At 42.6% G+C, this 27,043-nt stretch overlaps 2 protein-coding genes across 2 annotated transcripts in view; both read right to left on the reverse strand.

The window, feature by feature from the left end:
* LOC122869265 (carbonic anhydrase-related protein 10-like) overlaps window positions 1-2,385 on the reverse strand; it is a 98,408-nt gene extending 96,023 nt beyond the window's left edge. Inside the window, exon 1 of the mRNA XM_044182083.1 lies at window positions 1,265-2,385. Coding sequence (XP_044038018.1) covers window positions 1,265-1,325 — 61 coding nt within the window. The 5' untranslated portion in view covers window positions 1,326-2,385. The remainder of the gene's footprint in view (window positions 1-1,264) is intronic.
* A 2,542-nt stretch (window positions 2,386-4,927) lies between these two features.
* On the reverse strand, window positions 4,928-19,267 carry LOC122869250 (cytosolic phospholipase A2 gamma-like). Its single transcript, XM_044182055.1, has 14 exons — window positions 18,885-19,267; window positions 16,003-16,113; window positions 14,964-15,106; window positions 11,447-11,633; window positions 11,224-11,329; window positions 10,982-11,122; window positions 9,897-9,962; window positions 9,628-9,765; window positions 9,220-9,366; window positions 9,040-9,123; window positions 8,400-8,554; window positions 6,920-7,091; window positions 5,537-5,707; window positions 4,928-5,200 (listed from the first exon to the last, which is right to left on the reverse strand). The coding sequence occupies exons 1-14, from the start codon at window positions 18,996-18,998 to the stop codon at window positions 5,181-5,183; spliced, it is 1,755 nt and encodes a 584-aa protein (XP_044037990.1). The 5' UTR covers window positions 18,999-19,267; the 3' UTR covers window positions 4,928-5,180.
* Between the last annotated feature and the right edge of the window lie 7,776 nt (window positions 19,268-27,043).

Consider the following 27,043-nt stretch of genomic DNA (forward strand, 5'->3'; position numbering starts at 1 on the left):
TATGGAGGTGCCATACTAAATGGCTGGACTACCCCTTTAACATTGAGACCACATCCACAAAATGGACAGCAGAATTTCTTTTTAAATATTTGATATTTGGGTGTCCGGTGATTATTTTGTCCTATAGTGATTTAGAAGCATACCACAGAACTGCAGCGTCCCCTGCTCAATTCTGGCCGGGGACTTTAGTTGCATGTCCTACCCCTCTCTCGCCCCATGTTTTCCGTCTGTATCTACACTGTCACTATCTAACAAAATCTAGATAAGTTTTCTCCCTGATAACAGCTAGCGAAAAAACTGCAATTTTGCACTTTTTTAAAACACATTTCCTGTTTAATTACATTGTCCTAATTAATTCTTAATTTATGGGCTAACATTGAGTCAGTTTCCTATGGCCTACTGTTGAAGTGTGATAGGTCAGTTATCCAGAGATTATATTGCTCGTCTCTTGATATCTACATATCAGTATGAAAATATATATTATATAAAACTATCCCATGTTTTGTTAAGAAATGGAGGCTGGCACCTTCGGCAGTGATGAGTAGGAAGCCTTGACTCATCCCATTGTGGGAATCACTGTGAGTATCTGACTAAATGGATGGTTGTCTCACTGATAGTATACTGTATGAGCTCTTTGACATCTTGACAGTGATATTCATTAGCTATTCAGACTCTCAGTGTGACTCCGTTTTAGTCAGCCTGTGTATGTGTGGTGTGCCGTATACTGTAGGCTACTACTACACTATGATCTGCATGTGTGTGTGAGTACATCTGTGTGCACGAGAGGCTACTGATCAAAGTGCTGGGTTGTGATGTGTGAGTTTTGAGGCAGGAATTCAATCATCTCAGTGGTTTTGAATCGGAGCAGCATGCAGTGACTGATGTGGCAGCCTGCTGTATGTCTCTCTGTGCAAAGAGCCTGTTGACACATACATAGTGTAAGTCACACTTCACTGCATTTAAAAAGTTAAAAGAGTAGGCGATGGTTTACCTGGCAGGTGAGGTGTCTGTAATGATGGTGAGTTTTACATGAAATGATGACTAAATTCAGAGTATGCTAAATACTTGAATCGACATATCACTAGAATAATTATATAATATTTCTGTAGCTTCTATAAGTCTCTGACTTACTGTTAGTGATGGCATCCCTGCAACATTTTCATTCATCTTACTTACATATCCGAATTGAATTTTCTGATATTCTTCTATATTTCTATGTTGTTCTAATGTTTTGAAGGACCATAGTTCCTTCTTGGCACCTTACCTGATGACGTGCAGATGATATATGTTTGCAAAATCACAGATATATCCCAAACGACATGCATTCTTCGTTCAATACATGCTCATTTTTCTGCAGCTGTTGCGGGACGGCGCTTTGCGGGGTCGCACTTGTAGACGACACGGCCTAACTTGGAACATTTTTTCTCTCTCTCTTTGGTTCTTCTTATCCCCGTCTCTCCCCCGTGGAGCGCCGAGACGGTTTGAAGCCTCACAGGAGATCCGTCCTCACAGCGTCGTCCTCCTTCACTTCCCGGTTTAGCTGTTCAGGTAACATTTCGGTGTTTTTACCCGCGTCTGTCATGCATTTATCTCTGTATCTATCCACCCTGAAGACATTTCAGCTGTGAAATCCGTTCATTGAGCATTTTCTTCTTCTCTTTTTTTTCCTTTGGACCGGGTGGATGTGTGTGGCGCACCGCTCGTCTGCAGCGGATCAGGCAACTTCACTGACGACGCAAAGCGCACCGAGTGCGCACAGACTGATGGAGAGAGACAACACATTCATGATACTGTATGATGACAGAATTTTATCTACGTAAAGCATAAAAGGAAACATGTGGTCCGTGTCTTTCAGCTGAAGATATAGGCTACAAAATATCACCAGGAAAGAGCTTAAAGTTCATAATGATTGGGAAACCATGCAACGCGCTTAAAATGCCACAAAGAATGATTAAGTCATACTTTGGATGGAGGAAACCTCAAAAGAAGCTATAATAGTTTGGGTTTTTACAACAACTCAAGCAAACACTGTTAGATTAAATCATTTTATTCCAATTTTAAAACAAACAAACGCATCAGTGATGATCTTACGGTCTGAAGGTGATATATAAAAGAAATCACCCAGCTGATTCATTTTATTTCCAAAAATACGATGACATTTTCGTTAAGCAACCAACTGTGGATGCAGTGTGTTGTATGCAGATGGCCTTGATGAATGCTCGGTTGTATTGACCCACTTAAAGACACTGCAGCTCCCTCCTGTGGATGTTGTGCGACCTCTAGCGTTAGCTTTGGGTTACTTCAGAAGCAGAAATATCAGAATCAGAAGAACTTTATTGATCCCCGAGGGGAAACTCTTTTGTCACAGCAGCTCACTATCACGTCAGTGCACACAGGGATAGAAGTACTAAGCAAAACATATAACACACTATAATACAGGTCAGAAAATAAATTAAGTACCAAGTGGGTATAAGTATAAAATTAAAATTAAAATAAGTGTGAAGTACAAAGTGGGTTTACCGGTTGATGATAATAATACGGTATAAAGTAATAGTGCATGAACTGTCAAGTTAAGTGTAGCTATTAAGATTATAATGAGACAGAGGATATTGCACAGCAGTAATAGAGGTATGAATAAATATCAATAAATAGGGAATTTGAAACTGAAAAGAGTATATTGCACAGGAGTATTAACACAGAATATTGCACAATTATGTCAAGTATTGCAGAGATGTAATGATCAATGTCCAGTTTAGTGACCTAGGGTCAAACAGACTGACACTTAGAGGGAGGAGTTAAAGAGTTTGATGGCCACAGGCAGGAATGACTTCCTGTGGCGCTCTGTGGTGCATTTTGGGGGAATGAGTCTTCCGCTGAAGGTGCTCCTTTGTTTGACCAGCACGTCATGGAGCGGGTGGGAGACACTGTCCAAGATGGCATGTAGTTTGGCCAGCATCCTCCTCTCTGACACCACTGCCAGAGAGTCCAGCTCCACCCCCACAATGTCACTGGCCTCATGGATCAGTTTGTTGAGTCTGTTAGCGTCTGCTACCCTCAGCCTGCTGCCCCAGCATGCAACAGCATACAGGATAGCACTGGCCACCACAGACTCATAAAACATCTTCAGCATTGTCCAGCAGATGTTGAAGGACCTCAGCCTCCTCAGAAAATAAAGGCGGCTCTGGCCCTTCCTGTACAAAGCTTGAGTGTTCTTGGTCCAGTCCAGTTTATTGTCCATGTGTACTCCCAGGTACTTGTAATCCTCTACAATGTCCACACTGACCCCCTGGATGGAAACCAGGGACACTGGTGCCTTGGCCCTCCGTAGATCCACAACCAGCTCCTTAGACTTTGTCGCATTGAGCTGCAGATGGTTCTGCTCACACCATGAGACAAGGTTCCCCACCACAGCCCTGTACTCAGACTCATCACCACCGCTGATACATCCCACCACAGCAGAGTCATCAGAAAACTTGTGGTGTAGATGGTGAAAAGGAAGGGAGAGAGGACAGTCCCCTGAGGAGCCCCGGTGTTGCTGTCCACGCTATCTGACACACAGTGCTGCACACGCACGTGCTGTGGTCTGCCAACCAGGTAGTCAACAATCCAGGACACGGGGGGGGCATCCACCTGCATCGCTGCCAGCTTCTCCCCCAGCAGGGTTGGCCGGATGGTGTTGAAAGCACTGGAGAAGTCAAAAACATGATCCTCACTGTGCTTGCCGGCTTGTCCAGGTGGGTGTGGATGTGGTTCAGCAGGAAGATGATGGCGTCCTCAACTCCCAGCCGGGGCTGGTAGGCGAACTGAAGGGGGTCCAGGAGGGGTCTGACCATGGGCTGCATATAGGGTATATATATGTATGCAGCACTGTGTATGGGTCTTTGGCCTATATCAGAGCCATAGCTGACGACACTGAGGTCAGGTCTCCAGTATGTTTTCTAGCAACCTGGGGGAGTTAACATTCAACACAATTCTACGATTAGAATTTTTTTTAGGCTGATGTCAATATTTTTAGACCTAGAGTGTATTTCTTGGCACTGGCTTTGAAAAAGAATTTGAAACCTTCACATGGTGAAATAAAACTGTAACACTTCTTTTTACAGGTTCCTAATAATTTCCTAGGAAATTTCGTGGAAAGAACTGTGTAATCTGGCACTAATTATAGTGAAAACAGAGTAATAAAGTTCTGAGAGTTACTTCATATTGTTAATTTCAAAAACTGCTGGACACCATATGTCTGCTACTTCACAGTATAGTCCATTCTCAGTGGATGTGCACTTTGAGTTTCAAGTTTCAGCATCACGCTTGTGTAAGTTGCATTCTGGACCACGATTGGCTTCCAAACTAGCTGTGATGTCATAAATCCTGCTTGTAAATCCAAGTGTTAAACTCAGTTTAAGATGAGCACAGAGAAACGTCTCTGCACATACATCATTCTGCACAGTGAAGCTCAAACATCACAGTGAAGGAACAAGAAGCAAAACACATTTTTGACTGGAGGGGGACTTTAATGTTTGTAAACTACAGATCATCTGTCATCATTAATGAACACATCAATGAAGATTATATCACTCCTAAACAGTAATTCACCTTAGAAAATATTTAAATGTTTGTGAGGCACTCATGTTGGGCTTTAAGGCCTGGCTCACAGGTTTTGAATGGGGTTGAGTTCCTCCACACCAAAGTTGGAAAACCATTTCTTTACCGACCTGGTTTTGTGCACGAGGGCATCATGTTGAGACAGAAGGGCCTTCTCCAAACTGTTGCCACAAAGTTTGAAGCTCACTATCGCATCCAATACCTTTGTTATAGCAAGATTCCCCTTCATCGGAGCTAAGAGGTCTAACCCAAAACATTACAAAGGGGTGTTAACATACTTATAGCCGTATAGCGTACATACAGTACAATAAAACCAAAAGGATACACATACTGTCACAGATTTAACTGATATTTATTTATAGTGTCAGTCCGAAGGTATAACACAACACAATTATTTCAGCAGATATGATTACATGCTGTCACTTTACATGATTCTGTGTTGGTGTTATGCTGTGTTTTCCTGTGGCTGGGTCTTTTTGACAGCTTACACTCATGTGCCGTGAAGTCTGTGTCTGACTTCTGAACGTGATGAAACCACAGATTCTAGTTCCCACCAAACCGAAAAGACAAAGAATCAGCGATCAAGCGCAGCACAGGCTTCCTGGAAGGGAGGAGGAAAGAGAAGAGATGTGACATGTTAGATTTCTGACAAGTCAGTTATGTCTCCATCAGCCATCCACATCTCTCTCCTCCTCAGACAAGCACACTGACACACAGATATTACATAAACTCCTGTAACTGAATCCTTTTTCATCCCCTTTCACACAGATTGTTTCCTCAGACATACAGAGACACAGTGAGCTCACAGGTTACATGCTGTAAAGAGATGTGAGATTCAGGTTTGAACTACATTGTCAGTGCTTTAGGATCATCTCTGATTCTTTTATGTCTGTTTGTGTCTCACTTTACACCTCCTCCCACTCAGACGCATCCTTACCTTTTTTTTGTTGTCGGCGGAGAACAGCCTTGTTAATCTCCCTCAGAAGAGTTTCCTTGTTGTTCTTCATGTTGGCTTTCGCCGTCTCCAACACAAACTCAATCTTCTCCTGGTTGAAGGGACGCTGGAAGGTGGAGAACTCCTCCATCTTTGCTTTGAACTCCTCTGCGTCTGTAGAAAAACGTGAAGACCTGTTTTTGCTCTAGTCACCTGTTACCCTTGTTCTCCTTAACACCTTGCTAAAAGTGTAGAGCTAAAATCAGTGTTGCCACCCAAAGACGCCACAATTATTGTACTTCAGGGCAAACTACCATGCGTTCAAATCCAGACCGTGGCACATCCAGAACTGAATTTGCAACTTATATGAATATATAGTGCTGTGCTGCGGTTCACAACACATTAATAGATGAATTCATTGAGTTGACTATTATGAAAGCTACAGGACACACTATGAATCCCAGCATGTAAGCAAATATATTACAGGCATGTTTGTACCATGAACCATATCAAACTAAACTTAAACCAAACAAAAGATTTAAAATGAAATGAGTAACTAATCTAGTTTCAAATTAGATTCATTCCATTTCACTATTGTCGAAAATAAAATGCTATTAATGTTAAAATGATCATACATTTAGGGTTTTTTAGAATTATTAAGTTCAAATGTTCTAATTTATATTATTAGTAGAATATATATTAGATGGTTGGGTTAAAAGTTCTATTGTACTTCATGTTTTTGAATCAGCTTCTAGACCCACAAGGCAAAAACTAGCAAGTTTACTGATCATTTGTGATGAATGCAAATAATGTTAACTTAATAACATGCGTCATCGTACTAGTAAGTTAACCATCAGTGCTCTTCAAATTTTTCACCACAGAAAAATCAAGCTACTGCTGCAACACAAAGTAAGCTAGTTATGAGCTAGTTTAAGCCGTAGGTCATTTTGTGCCAAAGATCATCTTTTTAATCCGATATCTGATGTCATCCTCATGAATGTGGACGTGTGTTCCCAACTCTGAGAAATGCATTGTAGGCTATGTGAACCGATCAGGACCGAGACTGATGACTTGCGTTTACTATGTGTTTACTATAGCCGGCAATAGCGAGCGGAAGAAGACGGGAACGCATGAAATGATTAGGTCAAAACAAACAAACTTTGCCTGCTGATCGTTCAAGATAAATGTCATAGTCAAGGATGAATAGAGTCATTTTCACTATCCCCTATTTCAATCAAAGTTTTAGATGGCTAGTTGCCTAACTTGAATGTCAAAAAATCCACGCCCTTTGCAGTTTGAAGAACCACGATTTGTTTGTCTCCAGAGCACTTCTGCTTCTGAGAAGAGAAGTCACAAAAAATCTGCAGGTGTGCGGGAGTAAGAGACCTTTGCAGTTGCGTCTGTTGAAGAGCGGCATGTAAACGATCGAGGGCTCCTTCTCTTTTCCCTCAAACACGTAGCAGTCCTTTGGCCAGTCCCTCTCCTCCAGGATTTTGTCGTCTATCTCCGGGAAAGGCTTCTTCACCTCAGCAGCGTAGTCTCTGGCAAGAGTCAGAGTCTGTGAAGGGAGCAGAGGGTGAACGTTGTTTCAGACTCCCAGGTTTCACAGATTTCATGCTCTGGAACAAAGTCTGGGCAATAAATCACACTTGAAGGATGGATTGTTGTTGCTTTAACGGTCATCCTTCACTTCATAAGTTAGACATACAGTTGAAACCAGATATTTACATACACTTCAGAAAAAAACAAAAACTTTTTTTTCTTTACTGTCGTACATTAAATCAGAGTAGACTTTTTCTGTTTTAAATCAATAAATATTAACATATTTTTTGCATTTGTTAAATGTCAGAATCGAGCGAGGGAGAATTTTTATGTTTTTGTTTTTTAAATCACTTTCATCACAGTCAGAAGTATACGGTCTGGGAACACATGAGACATACTGGTTTTGAACTGCCTGTGGGAAGACTGACCGTGTAAGAGTCTGTCCATTCTTGATTAAAAGTCTACTTTTCTCTTTTTAGAGCTCGTCCCTGTGTGTGCATCTCCCTCACTGACTCTGGTTATTAGTGATGTGTTGGTTGCCTTTAAGTGACCGAAGGAAGCCGACTCCCGACTGAAAGCCGATTTGCCCCCCCGAAAAAAAAAAAAAAACATGACAATGAACAAATGACACACAAATTAAATTGCAATACACTGTATGTGTCTGTATAGAGTTGAGTGTTTATTTATTAACCATACTATTCATACTATTTCATTAGCAGGGTGTTATTTTTGTTATACAACTAGGATAGTTATTCTTGATGTATCCCACTTTGTAACCATCAGTATGACAGAATATTTCATTGTATTGCAGATGAAGAATCTTGCATATTTATGTCTTGCAACAAATAAGAATGTAACTTAGGCAGTGACCAGCAGAAGTGGTACTAAATGAAGAGCCGTTTGGGAGCCGAAAGAGCCAGCTCTCGGAAAGAAACAGAGCCATAAGATCCGGCTCCCTTCAATGCACAGATTTGATTGGCTAGCATCACGTGAGATGACTTACAACGCATGCAATTGGTCTGTGAGTTTTCCTCTCAATTTATCGATATTCTACAGCAGACGGGGGGGGGGGCAAGTATTTAAAATTAACCTTAGACTGCATTAAGTCCAGTAAAAGAAATTTCATAATGAAAATTACTGACTGTTAAACAATGGGTCAATAGTAGTAGTAGTATTTCACTGTTACTTGCAACATAACTTTGATTTGATTGGCTTGCAGTGAATGGCCCATATGATAATAGTACTGTACTGCAGGTATTATCAGTTAGTTTCCATCCAGGGTTTAGGTACACTGAAACACACACACACACACACTTTGCAGTACCTCAAACATATTTCCAGCGCTGTACTCTGGTGCAATGATGAGGTCGATGTCTCTCTTGTCTCCCAGAAATGACGGGTAGGCTACGTTAATCAGCAGCCCAGCGTCCATCAGGTGGAATCTTTCGTTAGAGTGGAGGCAAGGTGGAACGGTGGAATCTGCCCAGCAACAGAATTTCAGAATTTTCCAGTTCAATTAAACTTTGAGCAAACTTGTTTTAACTTTATTTATTTTAACGTAGAGCTGAGGGAACACGTTGGTGATTATCTGTGGGTTCATTACTACTACGAACACATTTCACATACACGTAGTCATTTGACCCATTGTTAGACAAAGAATTTTACATTTTGGGAAATACGCCTGTTTTCTTTCTTTCAGAGAGTTAGATAAGAAGGTCGATACCACTGTTCATTAAGCTAGCATGGCTTTGTCCAAAGGTAACAAAATCCACCTACCAGCACCTCTAAATCTCACTATGAACCCTTGTTTGTTAAATACGTACAAAGAATTACTGGCTGTAGCTTCATATTTACTGTACAGACTGGTCGATCTTTTCATCTAACTCTCGACAAGAAAGCGAATAAGCGTATTATCCAAAAAATCAAACTATTCCTATTATTGCTGAAGAGGTCTGTCTTCTCACCTTGGTATTGGTAGAGGAAGTTTCTGGTAGTTCCCCACTCCCATTTTATAATCAGGGGAAGAAACTGCTTTGTAAGCAGAGAGACTGGGGAAAACCACATGTAAAAGAAATACACAGACATGTTTAAATCTTATTTAAATAAAATGGGTCTGTTTGTCTGTTTATCTGCCATACACTGACCATGTGTTTTAAAAGCTCCATCCTCCAGACTTTGGCTCCAGGTCTCTACTGCCGCCAGCAGCTCCAGACTCCACTGCCGAGAAAGATTTTTTCTTTCCTCCAAACTCTTTGACTCCAGCCATGCAGACTCATTATGATTTATCTTGTCTGGAAAAGATAAGAATCGAATGGACACTGCGGCATTTTGAATCAGACATTTGCTTTGTCATTATTTCATCGCAGACACAACACAGTTAAAATGGGGGGGAAATTGAAACATTGATGGCATTGCTTTCTGGGTATCAGTAACTGCAATCTTGCTGATTAGCTTGCAGCTACCAAAACAATTGGATTTAATGAATAAAGCTGGTAAGAGGTCGGATTTATAGTACATCATCTGAGCAGGATCATTATCATCATCACCACTACCTGCTAGTATTTTCTGCAGCTTGTCCAGCTCAGACAGAGCAGTAGGATCCTTAATGGTGCTTCTGATCAGCACTACTAGTTTATCAAGTCCATTGTATACACGCAGGTACTCAACAGCACTGTCTACATGCCCGGTCACTGAAAAACAAACACACACAGCAAGTGTAAAATCATGATGTTGTGACTACTTTTCCACCTTAGCAATAGATGTATCCCTGCAACTTCTAAAAATACATTTAGTATGTATGAAAATGTCAAATTTTGATTACCATTCAGCCAGGGAGGAATGAACTCTCCGATAGTCTCCTCATGAGCCAATGCACAACCTAGAACACCTGCACGGGTTCAACATACACACACACACACATGCACAGTTTGACAATGAGGATTAATATGCATGCATGATCAACAATCCTACAGTATCAATACCTGCAGATACTATATTATATGTATTTTGCAATGCAAAGGCAAAAATGCACTTGTTGCACCTTTAAAAAGGTAGTTGGTGGGTTGTTTGGCCACTGTCAGTTAATCTGATCCACACAGTTCTGAGGAAGCAGATTAGCCAAGTTTCAGTTAAACGGTAGCAAAAGATTAATTTTTTAATTTTGACTGTTGCTTATTCTGTTATGTATATATAATGTCAGAGAAATACTTAAGATTTGGAGCCACATTTTCAGGGGCTTTAATTAAAATTACCTTAAAAACCAAAGTTGCCTATTTACACCCCCTGCAGACATGGAGCTAAATTAGCAGTTATAGTGTTTCTGGCAACCTAACAAATGTAAGTACAATATTTACTGTTCTTCTAGCTCTGTTTTGGTCTCCACCAACCCCTGAGAAAATATTTGGCTCTTTAGTGGGTAAATACTCAGCAGTTAATCACTAACTTTGACAACTGCCTTTTGTGGCCAAAAACAAGGTCAATGAGAGATGACCAAAACAAATGGGCTAAAAGTGGCCAAAACGCTCCTTAGAGCTGAGGGGAACTACAGAGCTGGGGTGATAATTCTCTGTGGGTTTGTTACTACAGTGATCACTTTCACAATATACATTGTCATTCAAACTGTTGTTGATACAAAAATATTGATTGGTGCAGCTTTAAGATTGTACTTGCTCTCTTTTTTGAAAATATGTTTTTGAGTATTTATTGGATATAATTTTAGTGCTGTACACATTCTTTCCACAATGTTAGAATCAATCAAGTCAAGATCTCATAAATACTTAAATTATTATTATAAAATAAAAGCACCGTTGCAGCCTTGGTTTCAGGTGTTTAGTTACTGTGTATCCATAATGCTCTTACCACTGCACTGTTGCCATCAAACAACCTGCTCAGCCTGTGACCACACACCTTGTAGTTTGACCATGTCTATCTCTGGCTTCTTCTCCAGCAGCTCTCCGCTCTGGAATTTGCTGCCCAGGAGAGAAGTTTCAATGAAGAGACCCAACTCTGTAAAACCAGCCTCATGAGGGCTCACCTCGAACCATTTTCCTGAGAGACAGAATCTATTTTACATTTAACACAAGTCAATAACTCACTCACTGTACAATACATACTGTAGATCCTAATGTGACGTGTATCTGCGTGTATACCTTCTATGGGCCCATTTAAAAAGCAGTGCTTCTCTATGGCACTGTAGATGGGGTAAGGGTTTGTGGAATTTCTGCTGGCCTCATCTGAAAGATGCCGTAGGTCCATCTGATGAAAAAAAAAAAGTTATTTCTCTGAAGGACAATATGCAATCTTTATAACAGTGTGCTGCATTTCAAATGGGAAATATTAGGAGTAAAAGTGTGTGTATCTTTCCCCTGGTACCTGTTTCATGATCCCAGCAGAGGTCAAGACCCCCCAGATATCAGTGAGAGAGAAGTGCTCCTCCTTTGCCCTCTCGCCCAACCAGGCCAGGGCCTCCTCCAGACCAACCCCAGGAGCTAACAGCTTGGACACTGCCCTGTCCATGCCTGCGCTCCACTGTGGATCGCTGTACAGGGAGGACATGGACCTGAGACAGAGAGAGACAGGTACACATAGGTCAAGAGAAACTGTCATGAAGAAAAACTGAGCATTTTTTTCTGTAAGTACTGTTATAAGATTTGTGTTTAAAGTTGCAAATGTTAATATAATAATACACCAATTGTATCAGTCTAATTTAAAACCTGCGGCTTAAACAGGCAGAAGCAACCATTTTCACTAAGTGATGGCTGGAAAACTTGTCACTGGAGATCAAATTACAAAGCCAACTTCCACTGACCGCAAATTGGATTCACCAACATCTGGTTCTGTGGTAGTTTTGGTGTTATCACTTCCTGTTTTATTTTGGTAGTATTCTTCTTCCCTTGTGTGTCTTGTGTTTTTACTTCCTGTCTGTGTTTTCCCTCCAGTTTTGATTGTTGGTCCTCCCTTGATTGTTGGCACCTGTGTCTTGTTATCTCACCTCCCCTAGGGTATTTAGTCTTGGTCTTTTCTTTGTTCAGGTGTTGTTCCTTGCCGAGCCCTTGACTATTAGATTCTTTGTTCTCCGGTGGACCTTGTTTGGATTTTGGATTTGTGGATTTGGCCTGCTCTCCTGTGAACTGTGTTCCCACCTTGGACTCACTCCCCTGCTTTCACCCATGCTATCCGGTACTCATCTGCTCATTACCTGTCTGCTCACCTCTGCCTGTTCTTGCCTGCATTCCACCCCACAATAAACACGGTAGTCATCCGGCTACTTCACCCTTAGACCGCTTCCTTGTCATCTGCTTTTGGGTCCACATACCTCTATATAGCACCCCGTTACGACAGAATGATCCAACCAAACATGGACCCAGCAGGTAAAGACCCGGAGGTAGCACCCTTACACTTAGCACTGGCTAACAGAGAGGTTCTGCTAAGCAATTACTCCAGACTCTGACAGACAGCAGAAAGGCCATGGTTTCCCAAATCGCACAGCTAACCCAGCAGGTCTCCCGACTCACCACCCAGCTCTCAACAGCCGGCACCACCTCGCCTACAGATTCCGGTCACTCTCCACCACTCCCTGTCGCCGCTGGATGGCAGCAGCCATGGCTCCCTGTCGCCGCTGGATGGCCGCTGGATGGCAGCAGCCATGGCTCCCTGTCCTCGCCTCGGCCGCTGGATTGCAGCCGCACCCTGGACTCTCCGCCGGACCTCAGCAGCCCCCTGGACCCCCTGCTGGATCGCAGCCGACTCGTTTCCCGGCTGGATCGCAGCAGTCCCCTGAACTCTCTGCTGGATCGCATCCGACTCCTTTCCCGGCTGGATCGCAGCAGCTCCTTATTCCCAGGCCTGAGGTTCCGAAGACGTCGCCATGTCCAGAGGTCCAGTCGCCGGCTCCCTGTCCCGGGGCCCAGTCGCCGGCTCCCTGTCCCGGGGCCCAGTCGCCGGCTCCCTGTCCCGGGGCCCAGTCGCCGGCTCCCTGTCCCGGGGCCCAGTCGCCGGCTCCCTGTCCCGGGGCCCAGTCGCCGGCTCCCTGTCCCGGGGCCCAGTCGCCGGCTCCCTGTCCCGGGGCCCAGTCGCCGGCTCCAGATCCAGCCACCTCACCAACCTGTCTTTATGTCCCGCCGTCGCCGGCTCCCCGTCCTGACATCTCGTTGCCAGTCCCCGGCCCCGCTGTATCGCCATTGGTCCCTGAGTGGATGGGCAGGCCTCCAGAAAGGGTCAGTCCTCGCCATCGGCTGCCAGAGACTCTCGGGCTTCGCTGCTGGTCTCCCGGAGGGTTCAGCGTCCACCGGCGGTCTCCAGTGACTCTCCGTGTTCGTCGCCGGCCTCCAGAAGGGCTCTGCCTTCGCCGCCGGCCTCCAAAAGGGCTCTGCCTTCGCCGCCGGCCTCCAGAAGGGCTCTGCCTTCGCCGCCGGCCTCCTGTGACTCTCAGTGTTCGCCGCCGGTCTTCTGTCTGGTCTTCGGATGGTGTCAGTCTCCATCACGGACCTCGGGAGATCAGCTCTGAGGTACCCAGCTCCGCACCTGTCCTGCCCCCGGGCCGTCCGCCCGAGGCCCCCAGCTCCGCACCTGTCCAGCCCCGGGCCATCCGCCCCAAGTCTCCCACCTGGCCCTTGCCTGCATTCCACCCCACAATAAACACGGTAGTCATCCGGCTACTTCACCCTGAGACCCCTTCCTCGTCATCTGCTTTTGGGTCCACATACCTCTATATAGCACCTTGTTACGACAGGTTCAACCTGCTGCTAAATTACATTTGGCCATCCTCTCTAGGCTATGGAAACCAAGAGCCGCCATGTTTGCGATTATGTTTCAGCCACACTTGGGCATTGGTCTAGGAATCCATGACAATCGCGGGTTAAAGGTCATGAGTGGAAAAATGAGGCAAGTCCATGGGCGAGTCAAGAGGTTGCGGCTAGTTTAGACATGACTGTAAATAACAGCAGGACAGAGAGGACTGAATGGTATAGACATTTTAGACGACAGAGACTACAGTTAAAAAGTTGGGAAAATGACATTGGAAACCATATTACAATAATGCTGGTCAACTGCAGCAGTTTTAAATGTCTATGGGAGCTATAGCTTTTTGTATGCTAACATATTAACTGTTGTTTAACTGTTAAAATCAGGTTCAACTTGTGATACAAAGTGCTGTAGATGCTCATTTATCTTAGAATATGTATAGTTAACCTCTGGAACTTTTTTTTTTTTTTTTTCTAAGAAAGACTGATGGAAAAAATGCTAAATGAGAGATTGAATTACAGAAGCTAATGGAACAAAGGCTAGACCAGAGAGGGTGTGAGGACATCAGCTGTCTAAACCAGCAAAACATTAGCATGTTAAAATTGTCATTGTGAGCATATTAGCATCTTCACGTTATCCCAAGATAATGAGATAATTAACTTGTGACTCAAGATAACAGGATGAAAAGATAATTGCAACTATGGCCACTCCCAGATTCCAAACTATATCAGAGTTAATGCAAATACAGTGTTTGATCACTAGTAATGTGTAAAAAGCATACAGACTGCTTCCTCGTTGATCAATTTGCGTTCCATGTATTCCTGAGTATTGCATGTTACACTCTTCTCTGCTCAAGTCTCTTCTGTCTTCACAATACAACAGAAATGCTGTAAAATATACCTCAGAATTGAATACTAATATTGTACAATTGAATCCAATCATTAGTGTTTTTTTTTTTCCCCAAATGCTCCTCCTGCATCTCACAACTCAACCAAAGCTGCAGGTCAAGGGCCCCTCGCTGGTAGCTGCTGCGGGCAAAGTAATTCAACCTGGTCACTGCCACCTCAGTTCTGCCCTGTGCTCTGGCCCGTCCATCTGTTCAGCTCTCATTCATACACAAACTCCTGTATATGTGTAAGTGTTTTACCATGTTGATCCAGAAACTCCTCCCAAGTAGAGCAGAGAGTCCACCAGACCTTCCTTTTCCATCTGATAGAGGGAGCCCACAAGACCCACAGCTGCCCTCTGACCCCCACCTGATGCCAACAGAGCGATGTGGGGAACCGAATCCTGGTTGGAAAGATGATGGAGAGATGGTAGCATTTATTTTGTGTCGTGTTTCCGAATGTAATTCCAATATTAGCCCTCCTATAAGCTCTGTTTTGGTCTCCACCAACTCCTGAGAAAAGCCCCACCATGTTCATGAGCTAGTTGCTAACTTTATCTGTCTGCTGTTTGGTGCTGGGCAGTTAGCGTACAGTGGATTTATCACAGCTTTATCACTGAAAACGGCTGCCTGTTGGCTTGTATTTTGAGTAAGCAACTTTAAATTATTTTAGTATTAGTATGTGTAGATAGTCGGGCCATTTCACTTCAGTAAAACTAGCATTTCAGCAAAGTAATAGAACTGTGACATGCTACTCAGATGAAGTGCCCCCTCTGGCTTCCACATCAGAGACTTAGTGGCTGTGTAGACTGTGAGAACTTGAAAGGATTGAGGGGGGGTTAATAGGGGTTTAACTGCAATTTTTTGCCTTGCTTCCTCATGACAGGTTAACCCAGACATGCTTAAATGGCTTTTGTGATTGCATAATAATGTTGCATATTGTAAAACATATCTAATCACATATAATATTAGCCTTAGATAATTTACCATCCAAAAAAATATTTTTTTTTAAATTACATGACTTGAAGATGTAGTGGAGTCTATGCTGTCCCTGTGAGTGTCTAAGCCTTCACAAAAGTTATAAGATGTGAATCAGTGCTCATAGAAGTCATGGAGGAAACAGACATTGGTGTTATGTAAAGATTCATAATATACATGTAAAGAAGACATTTGTGAAAACATGACACATTCCCAAAGAAAAATCTAATACTTTTATTTGAAGAAAGAAACAAACAAAAGAGAAAGAGCCAAAGCCAGAGAGTAAATGTATTTCCTGAAGTGTAAGAAGTTTCTTTCTTACTGCAGTGCAGTTGATTCCCAGGCTGCTGAGTGACTCCAGAACTACTTGTTTCCTGTTGTTAACATACTCCTGTTCACCAGCACACAGAGACTGGGACTGACGGATGGGTTTCTGGAAAGAATCAAGGACAGCTAACTGAATAAGACTGAATAGGAAATAATAATAATAATAATAATAATTACATTTTATTTATGAGACACTTTTCAAAAGAGTTACAAAGTGCTTCACAAAGGAAAATCAAGATAAAACAAATCAGCACAATAAAATTAAATAAAATCAGGCCATTAAGAGAATGAAACAGAGATAATATATCCAACAATTAAATAATAATCAAACAAGATAAAAAGGGTTAAATAAACAAATATTTAAGTTTGAAAATGTCTGTATTTTTTAAGAAACATTAATCTCATCTGAGTTGAATTTGACTCAAACTTTGAAATGTGTTACACTATTATGCATATTGTACATACTGCATTTATGAAAGAATGTTTTAATGTATTCTTGTGCTACTGCAAAATAATATCCTATAATGCCTTACAATACAGCTTCTGTTCAGATTTAGCCATTTTTCCCTTAGCGAATTTACATGCAAATGCACATTTTAACATTTTCCACAATAAGAGCAATAAATACCACTACTGTTCCTACTTGTTGCCATGAGTTTATAGCCAAATGCCTAAGCAAAATGATAATTTTAGTTTTGTAATTTTTTGCTTTTGCTTAAACTGTGTACTTGCACCATAGCCTGTATATATAGATGGACGACGCGTCTCCACTTCCTCCCACTGTATTAAATGAAGCCAAAATATCCCGGCTACAGGAGCTGCCATCTTGCGCTGGTGACGTCATTTGGAGCCAGAGTTGGAGCTGCGGTATCGAGGTCCCGCCCATACACCCGGCCGACTCAATCACAAGCCGGCCTCAGCTGTCAATCATGACGTGAAACGCCCTTGTTATAGCATCAAATAACTAATTAAAACCAAACTTATCTGAAAACAGTTGAACATGCATCAGCGTGATAAGAACTACCTAAAAACCATCTTTGGAAAAAATGGATTTGACGTGTACTTTTAGTTTTTTAGTGTGGCCCACGTCCCATCCGCTAACATGGAGGGGGCGGGGTTTATGACCTATACTGCAGACAGCCACCAGGGGGCGATCGAGATGTTCTAGCTTCACTTTTAGGGGGCTGTCATGTCGTCCATCTTTATATACAATCTATGCCTCTGACACACCCACCAAACGAGAGACAACATGCCTAAAAGCCGTTGCACACCGTCTCGAGGAAACTGTTGCAAAACGTGCAAATCGTTTTCAGATTGAACGTGCCACGGGAGTCAAACGCGCCAAATCCACCCGTAACATTACGTGCGCGTAGCAGCGTCCATAGCAACGATCTGAGACCTGAGATAATCTCCGTAATAACTAACAAAACTAAGGATCATATACATTCACTGAGCGAAGATTATGAAAATAAATCTTAAAATACTGCATTTTCCACTGAGAATAAAAGAAATGTCCACCAAAATTTACCCATGCAAAGAATTTTTACATTCAAAATTTAATATTGAGGACAATGTTTGTACCTTTTGTTTTAGCTAACATTGAAACACATGAGCATCTCTTTTTCTCATGTGTTTATTCAAAGATATTTTGGGATAGTTTCTGTATTTGGGCTTATCAAAACAACTTGGGTGTCCGATCTTTCGATTACAATGATGTTAAATTTGGCGTTGTACTGGAGGACAAACCAAAAGATTTAACAATTAATAGTATGATTGTTATGGCAATTTTTTTCATTCACAAATGTAAATTTGGCAACATTAAACCTTTATTTAATGTTTTTATTCATGATATGTCATCTTTAAAAGAGTCTTTGAATTTTTGTAAATCTAAGAATGCACTTTGGCTATGGAATCATTTGGATGCTCTTTCTTTGAACCCTGTGACTCTGTAATTATGGCTTTCTTTGTTCTTGGTTTCATTTTTGTTCAATTGTTCGACCTGCTCTACCTGAAATATTGAATGTTTAATAAGCCTGTATGGTTTTTGAAATAAATATTAAAGAGGAAAAAAAAAAAAAAAGAAATGTCCACCATTTTGGTTTTCACAAAAAAAAAACAACGCTTGGCAGTCACGTGACGTGAAAAGAATAGGACAAAAAAAAAACTTCATTTCTCAGAATTTAAGGAGAAATCATTAAAACTGATGGCCGTAACATTAACGTATCAAAGGCCTGTTTTGAATTATCAAGGACACTGAGAAATGTTGAGGATATCATTGAAAGAAAACCTTAACATGGGAATTAACAGTGAGGAAAATACTTCCGGGCGGCGGGTCCTGATTCTCCAATGGGATTGCTGCTTTCAGCGCCTTACAGCGCCGCGCTCAGGTTAATATTGGGAGTGAAAGGACGGCCGGAGCAGTTCCTCTGCGCTAATATTGCCGCGGATGGTTTTACATTGGAGTTAATTGAAAGCCCGGTGCGTCTCATACAGACGATGAAGAGCATCTTCACGCGTCTGTATGAGACACCGAGGGGCGTGACAACATGACGGTAATTGACGACCTGGGAATGAGATCGGGTGTGGGGGCTGAAGCGCAGGAAATCTGTGCAAGCAACAATATATCTGTGTGCAAGCAACAATATATCTGTGTGCAAGCAACAATATATCTGTGTGCAAACACACAGTTTGAGCAGAAGCAGAGCGAGCAGGGGCTGTGTGAGTGCGAAGGAACATTACAAAATCTGACCTGAAATCAATAAATCATGCTTTCAAACTAAAAGAACACGCTCTAGAATAAAGATGGGAAAATAATCCCATACTGTTGTACTTTATAGAAAAATAGTACACACACACACAGGATCATGCATCTCTCACCTCAGGAGCAGTTCCATTTCCCTCCATGTTGCCCGCTGCTTTTGCCAGTGCTCCTGAAGTCACCAGCCAGAGGCAAATCACGGAGACAGAAAAACCTGAGTTTCCAGTCTGCATGTTGAGGCGTGGAAAGAATTCCAGCGTCAAATGAAATGGCACCGGTGAATCCAAGTTGTAGTGAAAGTTCTGTCTTCTTATGCCTTCTCTGCAGTTACTTTTCTTTGGTCAGATGTTGCTAGTTTTTTTTTTTCTTCTTTTGGGGGAGCTGCTGAGGCTACGGTCACGCGGCCTGACGCGCGTCGTATTAAGAAGTGGAGCTAGTTTATCTACTTCAGATACAGTGGAATCTTAGATACAGCCGGGGGATGCCCGCCCCTTGTTAGCAAAATGACCAAAATCCCCCCCCCAATCCCCCCCTTGTTAACCTGCTCAAAGGCGTCTCGGACACATATGAGACACAGTGGTTTTGAACTGCCTGTGGGATGATTGAACACGAGTCTGTCCATTCTTGATTAAAAGCTCTGTTTCTGCTGTCTGCTTTTCTCGTTTCAGAGCACGCCATGTGAAATCATTTCTCCAACTCATCTCTGCTCTCCCTCTGTGTACCTCGCTCATTAACTCGTAGCGATGTGTCGATCGCGAACGAGCCGGCTCCTTTAACTGAACGATGGGAGCCGGCTCCCGTCTGAGAGCCGATTAGAACAGAAATGTTTTTTGTTTCATATATATCATACAAATTAAATTGCAATACACTGTATGTGTCTGTATAGACTTGTGTATTTATTTATTAACCATACTATTTCATTAGCAGGGTGTTATTTTTGTTATACAACTAGGATAGTTATTCTTGATATATGCCACTTTGTAACCATCAATATGACAGATTATTTCAATGTATTGCAGATGAAGAATCTTGCATATTTATGTCTTGCAACAAATAAGAATGTAACTTAGGCAGTGACCAGCAGAAGTGGTACTAAATGAAGAGCCGTTTGGGAGCCGAAAGAGCCAGCTCTCGGAAAGAAACGGAGCCATAAGATCCGGATCCCTTCAAAGAGCCGAAATTCCCAAGACTCGAAGACTCTCAAATGGAGAAACAACAGGCACCGCTCATCACCTGGCCAGTACCATCCCTACAGTGAAGCATGGTGGTGGCAGCATCATGCTGTGGGGATGTTTTTCAGCAGCAGGAACTGGGAGACTAGTCTGGCTCGAGGGAAAGATGAATGCAGCAATGTACAGAGACATCCTTGGTAACCTGCTCCAGAGCGCTCTGGACCTCAGACTGGGGTGACAGTTCATCTTCCAACAGGACAACAACCCTATACACCAGCCAAGATAACAAAGGAGTGGCTACGGGACTCTGGGGATTTACTTGAGTGGCCCAGACTTGAACACGACTGAACATCTCTGGAGAGATCTGAAAATGGCTGTGCACAGCCGCTCTCCATCCAACCTGATGGAGCTTGAGAGGTCCTGCAGAGAATGGGTGAAACGGCCCAAAAATAGGTGTGCCAAGCTTGTAGCATCATACTCAAAGACTTGAAGCTGTAATTGGTGCCAAAGGTGCTTCAACAAAGTATTGAGCAAAGGCTGTGAATACTTATGTACATGTGATTTTTTTTTTTTTTAATTTGCAAAGATTTCAAACAAATGTCTTTTCACATGTCATTATGGGGTATTGTTTTGTAGAATGTTGAGGAAAATAATGAATTTAATCCATTTTGGAATAAGGCTGTACAAAATGTGGAAAAAGTGAAGCGCTGTGCGTATTTTTGTATGCACTGTAAATCTGTATAAAGTCACTATACTCCTTCATAACATGGTAGTTGAAGGCACTTACCAAATCAATTTTATCTTCTTTCTTTTTTACCTCTAACAAATAAAAATCTATTTCAAGCCAAATAGGCATCCATGGAGCCACCACAGGATAAACTACTGAAGGGCTTATCCTCAGATCAAACACTCCAAGTTCTTTTTGCAATGTCATTCCCTACTCAGCCAAAGTTATCCCTCTGATTCCTCCCATTTTCCCAGCACTACTGCAACACTCCTTTTGTGGGATGAGAATCATTGTGTCCCTGCAAATTAGCCAAGTAGTTTGCCATCAGTTCCTTCTTAATATCACTTGCATTTCTCCCATTTCTACCTGTGAGGCAGGTACTGGCAATGTTTTTATAGCCCAGCTGCACACTCTCAATGCCTGTATGAATAACATCCAATTTTCTTGAGAGAGCTGGCTACTGATCCATACCTGACACTGCCGTAATCCAACACATACATTCTTTTCAACGATGAGCAACTTGCTCCCCGTTCCCTTCCAGTCAAACATCTCATCACATTTATTACTTTTTTTACATTTTCCTTCTATTCTCCTGATGTGGTCTGCCCATGTTAACCGAGAATCAAAAAGAACTCCCAAAAATTTAAATGTTGCAACCCTTTCTAATTATTTCCCATACACCCTTAGCTTCATCCTTTCCTCAATTCTTTTCCTGGTGAAAAAGACTCCCAATCATAACCGCACTCCACCAACTCATCAATCACTCCTTGCATTTCCTGATTGCATGCTCCACGTTCCTTCCTCTCTTCCAAAAGGCCCCATCATCCACAAATAGTGACCTACCTATATCTACTGATACCTTTGAGAAGACGTCATTGATCACAATGATGAAAAGTAGCGGACTTATCACACTGCCTTGAGGTGTGCCATTTCCAACTATGTACTGACTTGACAAGTCTGACCCAATTCTTCCAAACAGAAAATCCTTTTCCCAGTTAAAAATTCTCCCACCAACACCCATCTTGTGCAGCTTAATTAACAATCCTTCCTTCCACATCATGTCGTATGCTTTTTCTATGTCAAAAAACACAATTATGCAATTATTTCAGTCTCTAGCCTTATCACTGAGGCCATAATATTTCTAACTTGCCTAAAACCACTCTGATAACTTGCCAGCATTCCTCTCTTCTTAAGCTTATATAATAATCTGTTATCATCCTTTCCATTATCTTGCATAGATTTGATGTTAGTGCAATTGGCCTATAACTAGTGGGTTTAGATGGATCCTTGCCAGGTTTTCTTATCGGAATCACTACTGCTTCCTTCCATGCACTTGGTAATCTTCCCTCCTCCCACACTCTGTTATAAAGCTGCAGCAATATTGATAGTGTTCCTTCCCCTAGATGCTTTAACATAATATAGCATACCTGATCTTTCCATGGAGAGGTTGGTCTTGATCTATTTATTGCTCTCACCATCTCTGCCAAAGAAAATGGTTCATCAATTATATCATCTGCTTCTTCCCTCCTGGACACACACCTGGATGCTGACTCATTGTTCATTCCCTTCTTCTTCTCCCTTCTTCTGATAAATTTTCTGAACTATGTATTTTTGCGAATGACTTGGCCAGGATCTCTGCCTTATCCCTATTAGAGACTGTCATTCCCTTCTGTCTCCTCCCATCCTCTTTATCATTCCCCATACCTCTCCCACAGGTGTTGTTTGTTGCAAACATTTCTCCAACTTTCCCTCGTAGCTTGGCGTACTGTTCTTCTCACCACTGCCTGTGCCTTCTTATACTGAATCTTATGTTGCATGTTATGGGTTCTTTTAACTTGTCTGAATGCTCTGTTCCAGTTTCTTACAGCCTGACAACACTCCTCCGTCCACCATGGTACCAGTTTTCTATTCTTCCTATTTTTACTCCTGGGTATAGATCCATCTGCTGCCATAATTATTGCTGAGGTTACCTGACTGTTTATTTCTTCTATATCACCAGAGATGTCAGTCCTTGTCATTGTTTCCTCACTCAACTTATGGAACTTATCCCAATCTGCTTTACCAAAGACCCACTTTGGGATTCCACCACCTGGTCTCACTTCGACTCTTTCTCCCACCAAGCATGTGACTGGGTAGTGATAGCTGCCTGTTTAAACTTCCATGTTACTAACTCCAACCAAGGGATTAGACACTAATGTTAGATCTAATGCTGATTCAGTACCTGATGTTATGTTTACCCTTGTTCCTCTACCATCATTCATACAGACCAAATCCCTTTCATCCATCAAATTCTCAATTACCTTTCCATTTGAGTCTGTATGCGACTCCCCACCACCCCCCACCCCCAACCCCACACTCACACACACATTATATTGTGAGCATTAAAATCTGCATACCATATTACTTTATGTCTGTTTTGCCCTCAGATGGTTTATTGGACAAGATGGATACAAGCAGTGAGTAGAATGAGGGATAACGGCTACTGATACCATCCTTAGCAGGGCTGGAGATCAGAGGGAGGACACCCACACCCACACCCACACCCACACCCACACCCACACCCACACCCACACCCACACCCACACCCACACCCACACCCACGGTTGCCGTCCAAAACGTTGTCATGCAGTATAGTGTATAATGTCCTTGTTGAAATGAGACCAGACACTGACTGAGGTGAGTAGTGTGTTTTTGTACTGGGGTTGGAGTGATGCAGATGGAGATCAGGTGTGTGATTAGCAACAGGTGTTCTGATTAGAATTCTGGTGAGGGAGTTCGTTGTGGTTGTGGGGTTGTGGAGTCTGGCGTGTCCGTGACAACAACCCAGAGTTGAGACCAGGAGGCAGAGTTGCATTCCTACACGCTTCTCTGTGCTTCCATTAGCGCAGTTACCCACCCAAAACTCGGTGTCTAACACCCGACCACTTAAATTAATAAAATCAAAAGTTAACTGAAGAGGAGATATACAAAAAATCCTAAACAAAATTACCACCGCTGAAATGGCACAACAAAATAGGGGAATTAAATATGGATTCTTAAACATCAGATCTCTGTCATCTAAAGCTGTACTAGTGAACGATTTAATATCAGAGAATCATATCATATTCTATTTGTTATAGTATAACGCGCTCCTGGTCCTTGTCTGAATTTTTATCTGAATTAATTTTTTATCAAGTTTAGTCCTTAAAACAGATAAAGTAATTATTGTAGGTCATTTCAATATTCATGTGGATGTTGAAAATGATGCCTTAGTACTGCGTTTATCTCATTATTAGATTCAATTGCCTTTTGTCCGAGTGTACATAAACCCACTCACTGTTTTAACCACACCCTCAACCTTGTTCTGGTATATGGCATTAAAATTGAACATTTAATAGTCTTTCCACAGAATCCTTCATTATTATTTAATAACTTTTGAACTCCTATTACTGGACTACACGCCATTAGGCAAAAACTCCTGCTCTAGATGTCTATCTGATAGTGCTGTAGCTAAATTTAAGGAAGCGATTCCATCTGCATTTAATTCAATGCTATGTCTCAATATAACAGAGGACTCGACTCCTATGCTAATTTCAGCCACTCCCAAATTTACCATCTTGTTGATAGTGCTGCAGGCTCACTGCGAATGACACTCGATTCTATCGCCCCTCTAAAAATGAAGATAATAAAACAAATAAGGTTAGCTCCATGGTATAACCCCCAAACCCACAAATTAAAGCGAAAACTTAAGGGTTTTCATTTCCTGTTTTATTTTGTAGTGTGTTCCTTCCCTTGTGTGTCTTGTGGTTTTACTTCCTGGCTTTGTTTTCCCTCCTGATTGTTGGCCCTTCCTTAATTGTTTGCACCTGTGTCTCGTTGTCTCACCTCCCCTAGGGTATTTAGTCTGGGTCACTTTCTTTGTTCAGTGTTGGCTCATTGTTGTTATATATGGTGTTGGTCCTGCCTGGTGTGATTCCTTCATTGAGTTTTGGTCCTGTTCTGTGAGTTTTCCTGACCTTTGTGTTGTGTGTGTGGTGCACCTTTTGTGGTACCTGGTTCCTGTGCCCAGTTCCCCAGCATTCTTACCGTGAGTTTGTATTGGATTCTTTGTCTCCCATGGACCTTGGCTGGATCCTGGATTTTTGTATTTTGCCTGCTCCCTAGTGAACTGTTTGCCACCTTGGACTCACTCCCCTGCTTCCACCACTACCAGCCGGTAACCTATCTGCCTTTTGTCTGTTCATTACCTGTCCACCTACCGGTCTGCCTGTACTTGCCTGTAAACCACATCACCCCCATTAAACACAATAGATATCCGGCTACTTCACTTCATACTGCTTCCTGGTCATCTGCATTTGGGTCCACATACCACTACGCATCATACGACAGAATGATCCAACCAATCATGGACCCAGCAGAGTTGGCCAAGGAAGCGGACCAGATGGTCCATGATCTGGTATGCCTAGGGATATTTGGGGGGGAATGCATGACGAGCCCCGCAGAGGGGCAATCAAAGGTCGGGTTGAAGCCAGATTCTCGACATCACCTGGGCTGAGGGACACCATCCCTGGGTGGCTCACGGACTTCCTTCAGACCCCAGCCTGCAACCCTGCCTGCTACTCCTCAACCGGTCCCAGCCCCGAACCCATACCTAGGCACCCACTTGGCTCTCGGTGGTCCTCGCAGCCATCGGACTGCACCCCGGCCTGCTGGCCCCCAGTTCATATCCATACATATTTACCTCCTACGTGCTAGTCTCCAGTCAGCATCTCAGTCTGCCAGGGGGCATCTCAGTCTATTGCTTTCTCGGCGCCTTCCGGGAAATGCCCCAGGAGGAAGCATGGCTCCCACAGTTGCTCGCCTGCACCGCTGCCACCTCCAGTCCCAGCACTGCGGCGGCGGCCTCTAGTCGCCGCTGGATCGCATCACGCCACTGAATTCTCTGCTAGATCGCAGCACTGTCCTCCTTCTCTGCCCAGACATCACTGGTTCTGCCAGCTCCTCTACCAGTCTCTCCATCACCGGCTTCCTGTCCTGCTGTCAGGCCCTGATCTGGTTCGCTGGTTTTTCATGGCATTTGTCACTTCTAGGCTGGATTATTGCAATTCCTTATTATCCGGCTGCCCAAATAAGTCCCTTAAGACTCTCCAGTTGATCCAGAATGCTGTGGCACGTGTACTAACAAGAACTTCTGTGCACTGGCTCCCTGTAAAATCCAGAATAGAAATTTAAAATCTTTCTCCTCACCTACAAATATCTTAATGGTCAGGCACCATCACAAAGATCTCATAATACCGTATTACCCCACTAGAACACTGTGGGCTTACTTGTGGTCCCTAGAGTCTCCAAAAGTAGAATGGGAGCCAGAGTCTTCAGTTATCAAGATCCTCTCCTGTGGAATCAGGTGCCAGTTTGGGTTCGGGAGCCAAACACCAGCTCTACGTTTAAGAGTAGGATTAAGACTTTCCTCTTTGATAAAGCTTACTGTATAGTTAAGGCTGGCATGGGTGAGCCCTGAACAATCCCTTAGTTATACTGCTATAGGCCTAGACTGCCAGGAGACTTCCCATGATGCACTGAGCTCCTCTATCCTCCTCTCCCTCCATCTGTATGCATTTTTATCCCATTAATGCATGTTACTAACTCGACATCTTCTCTCTCATGTAGTTTTGTGCTTTCTCGTCTCTCTCCTTCTGTCACTTTCAGCAGGTATTTCTGCCTACGGAACTGCAGAGTCTGGATCGGTGATTGTGGGCCACCTGCTGCCCCTGTGTTCCTGCTCGACAACTACTAGAATTATTAGTGTTATTACTATTATCATTATTCTATCTACTATCGTTATTATAGCTTTATTAATATTACCACTACCATTATATTTTAAAATTCTAGGTAGAATTTGCATTGTACTTTTTCTTCTAACTTTACCCTGGTATGTGCTTGTATAGACTGGCCACTATCTACTTAGCTTTTAGGTTGATTATATTTACTTTCACTACACGTGGGTCTGTGTACTCTCCCTCCAAAGCTGTGTTCAACTTTGAAAACAGGAAACAAATGTATAATGCACTATTTCATTTTAATATAGATATAACAAAGTTGAAAAACAAGTTTTCTGGTCTTGGTGTAATTTCTAGTCCAATTGCCGATTTGAAGACAAACAGGAAAAGCCCATGGATTTTTTTTTTTTTTTTTTTTTCTCAATTAACACAAAGTTGTACAAAATGTCTTGTGTATTTGTTTATCCTGCTATCAAACAAGTTGAACACAGCTTTGGGTGGAGGGTACATAGCCCCACGTGTCTTGCTTTTGTTGAATTTCTCAAACGGAAAATTTTAAAGGAATTTGCAAAAACCAAAATTGGACCGTAATTTGGTTTTGTTTTTTTGTTTTTTCAGACATT

Source organism: Siniperca chuatsi, linkage group LG21, assembly GCF_020085105.1.
Source record: "Siniperca chuatsi isolate FFG_IHB_CAS linkage group LG21, ASM2008510v1, whole genome shotgun sequence".
Lineage (NCBI taxonomy): Eukaryota > Metazoa > Chordata > Actinopteri > Centrarchiformes > Sinipercidae > Siniperca > Siniperca chuatsi.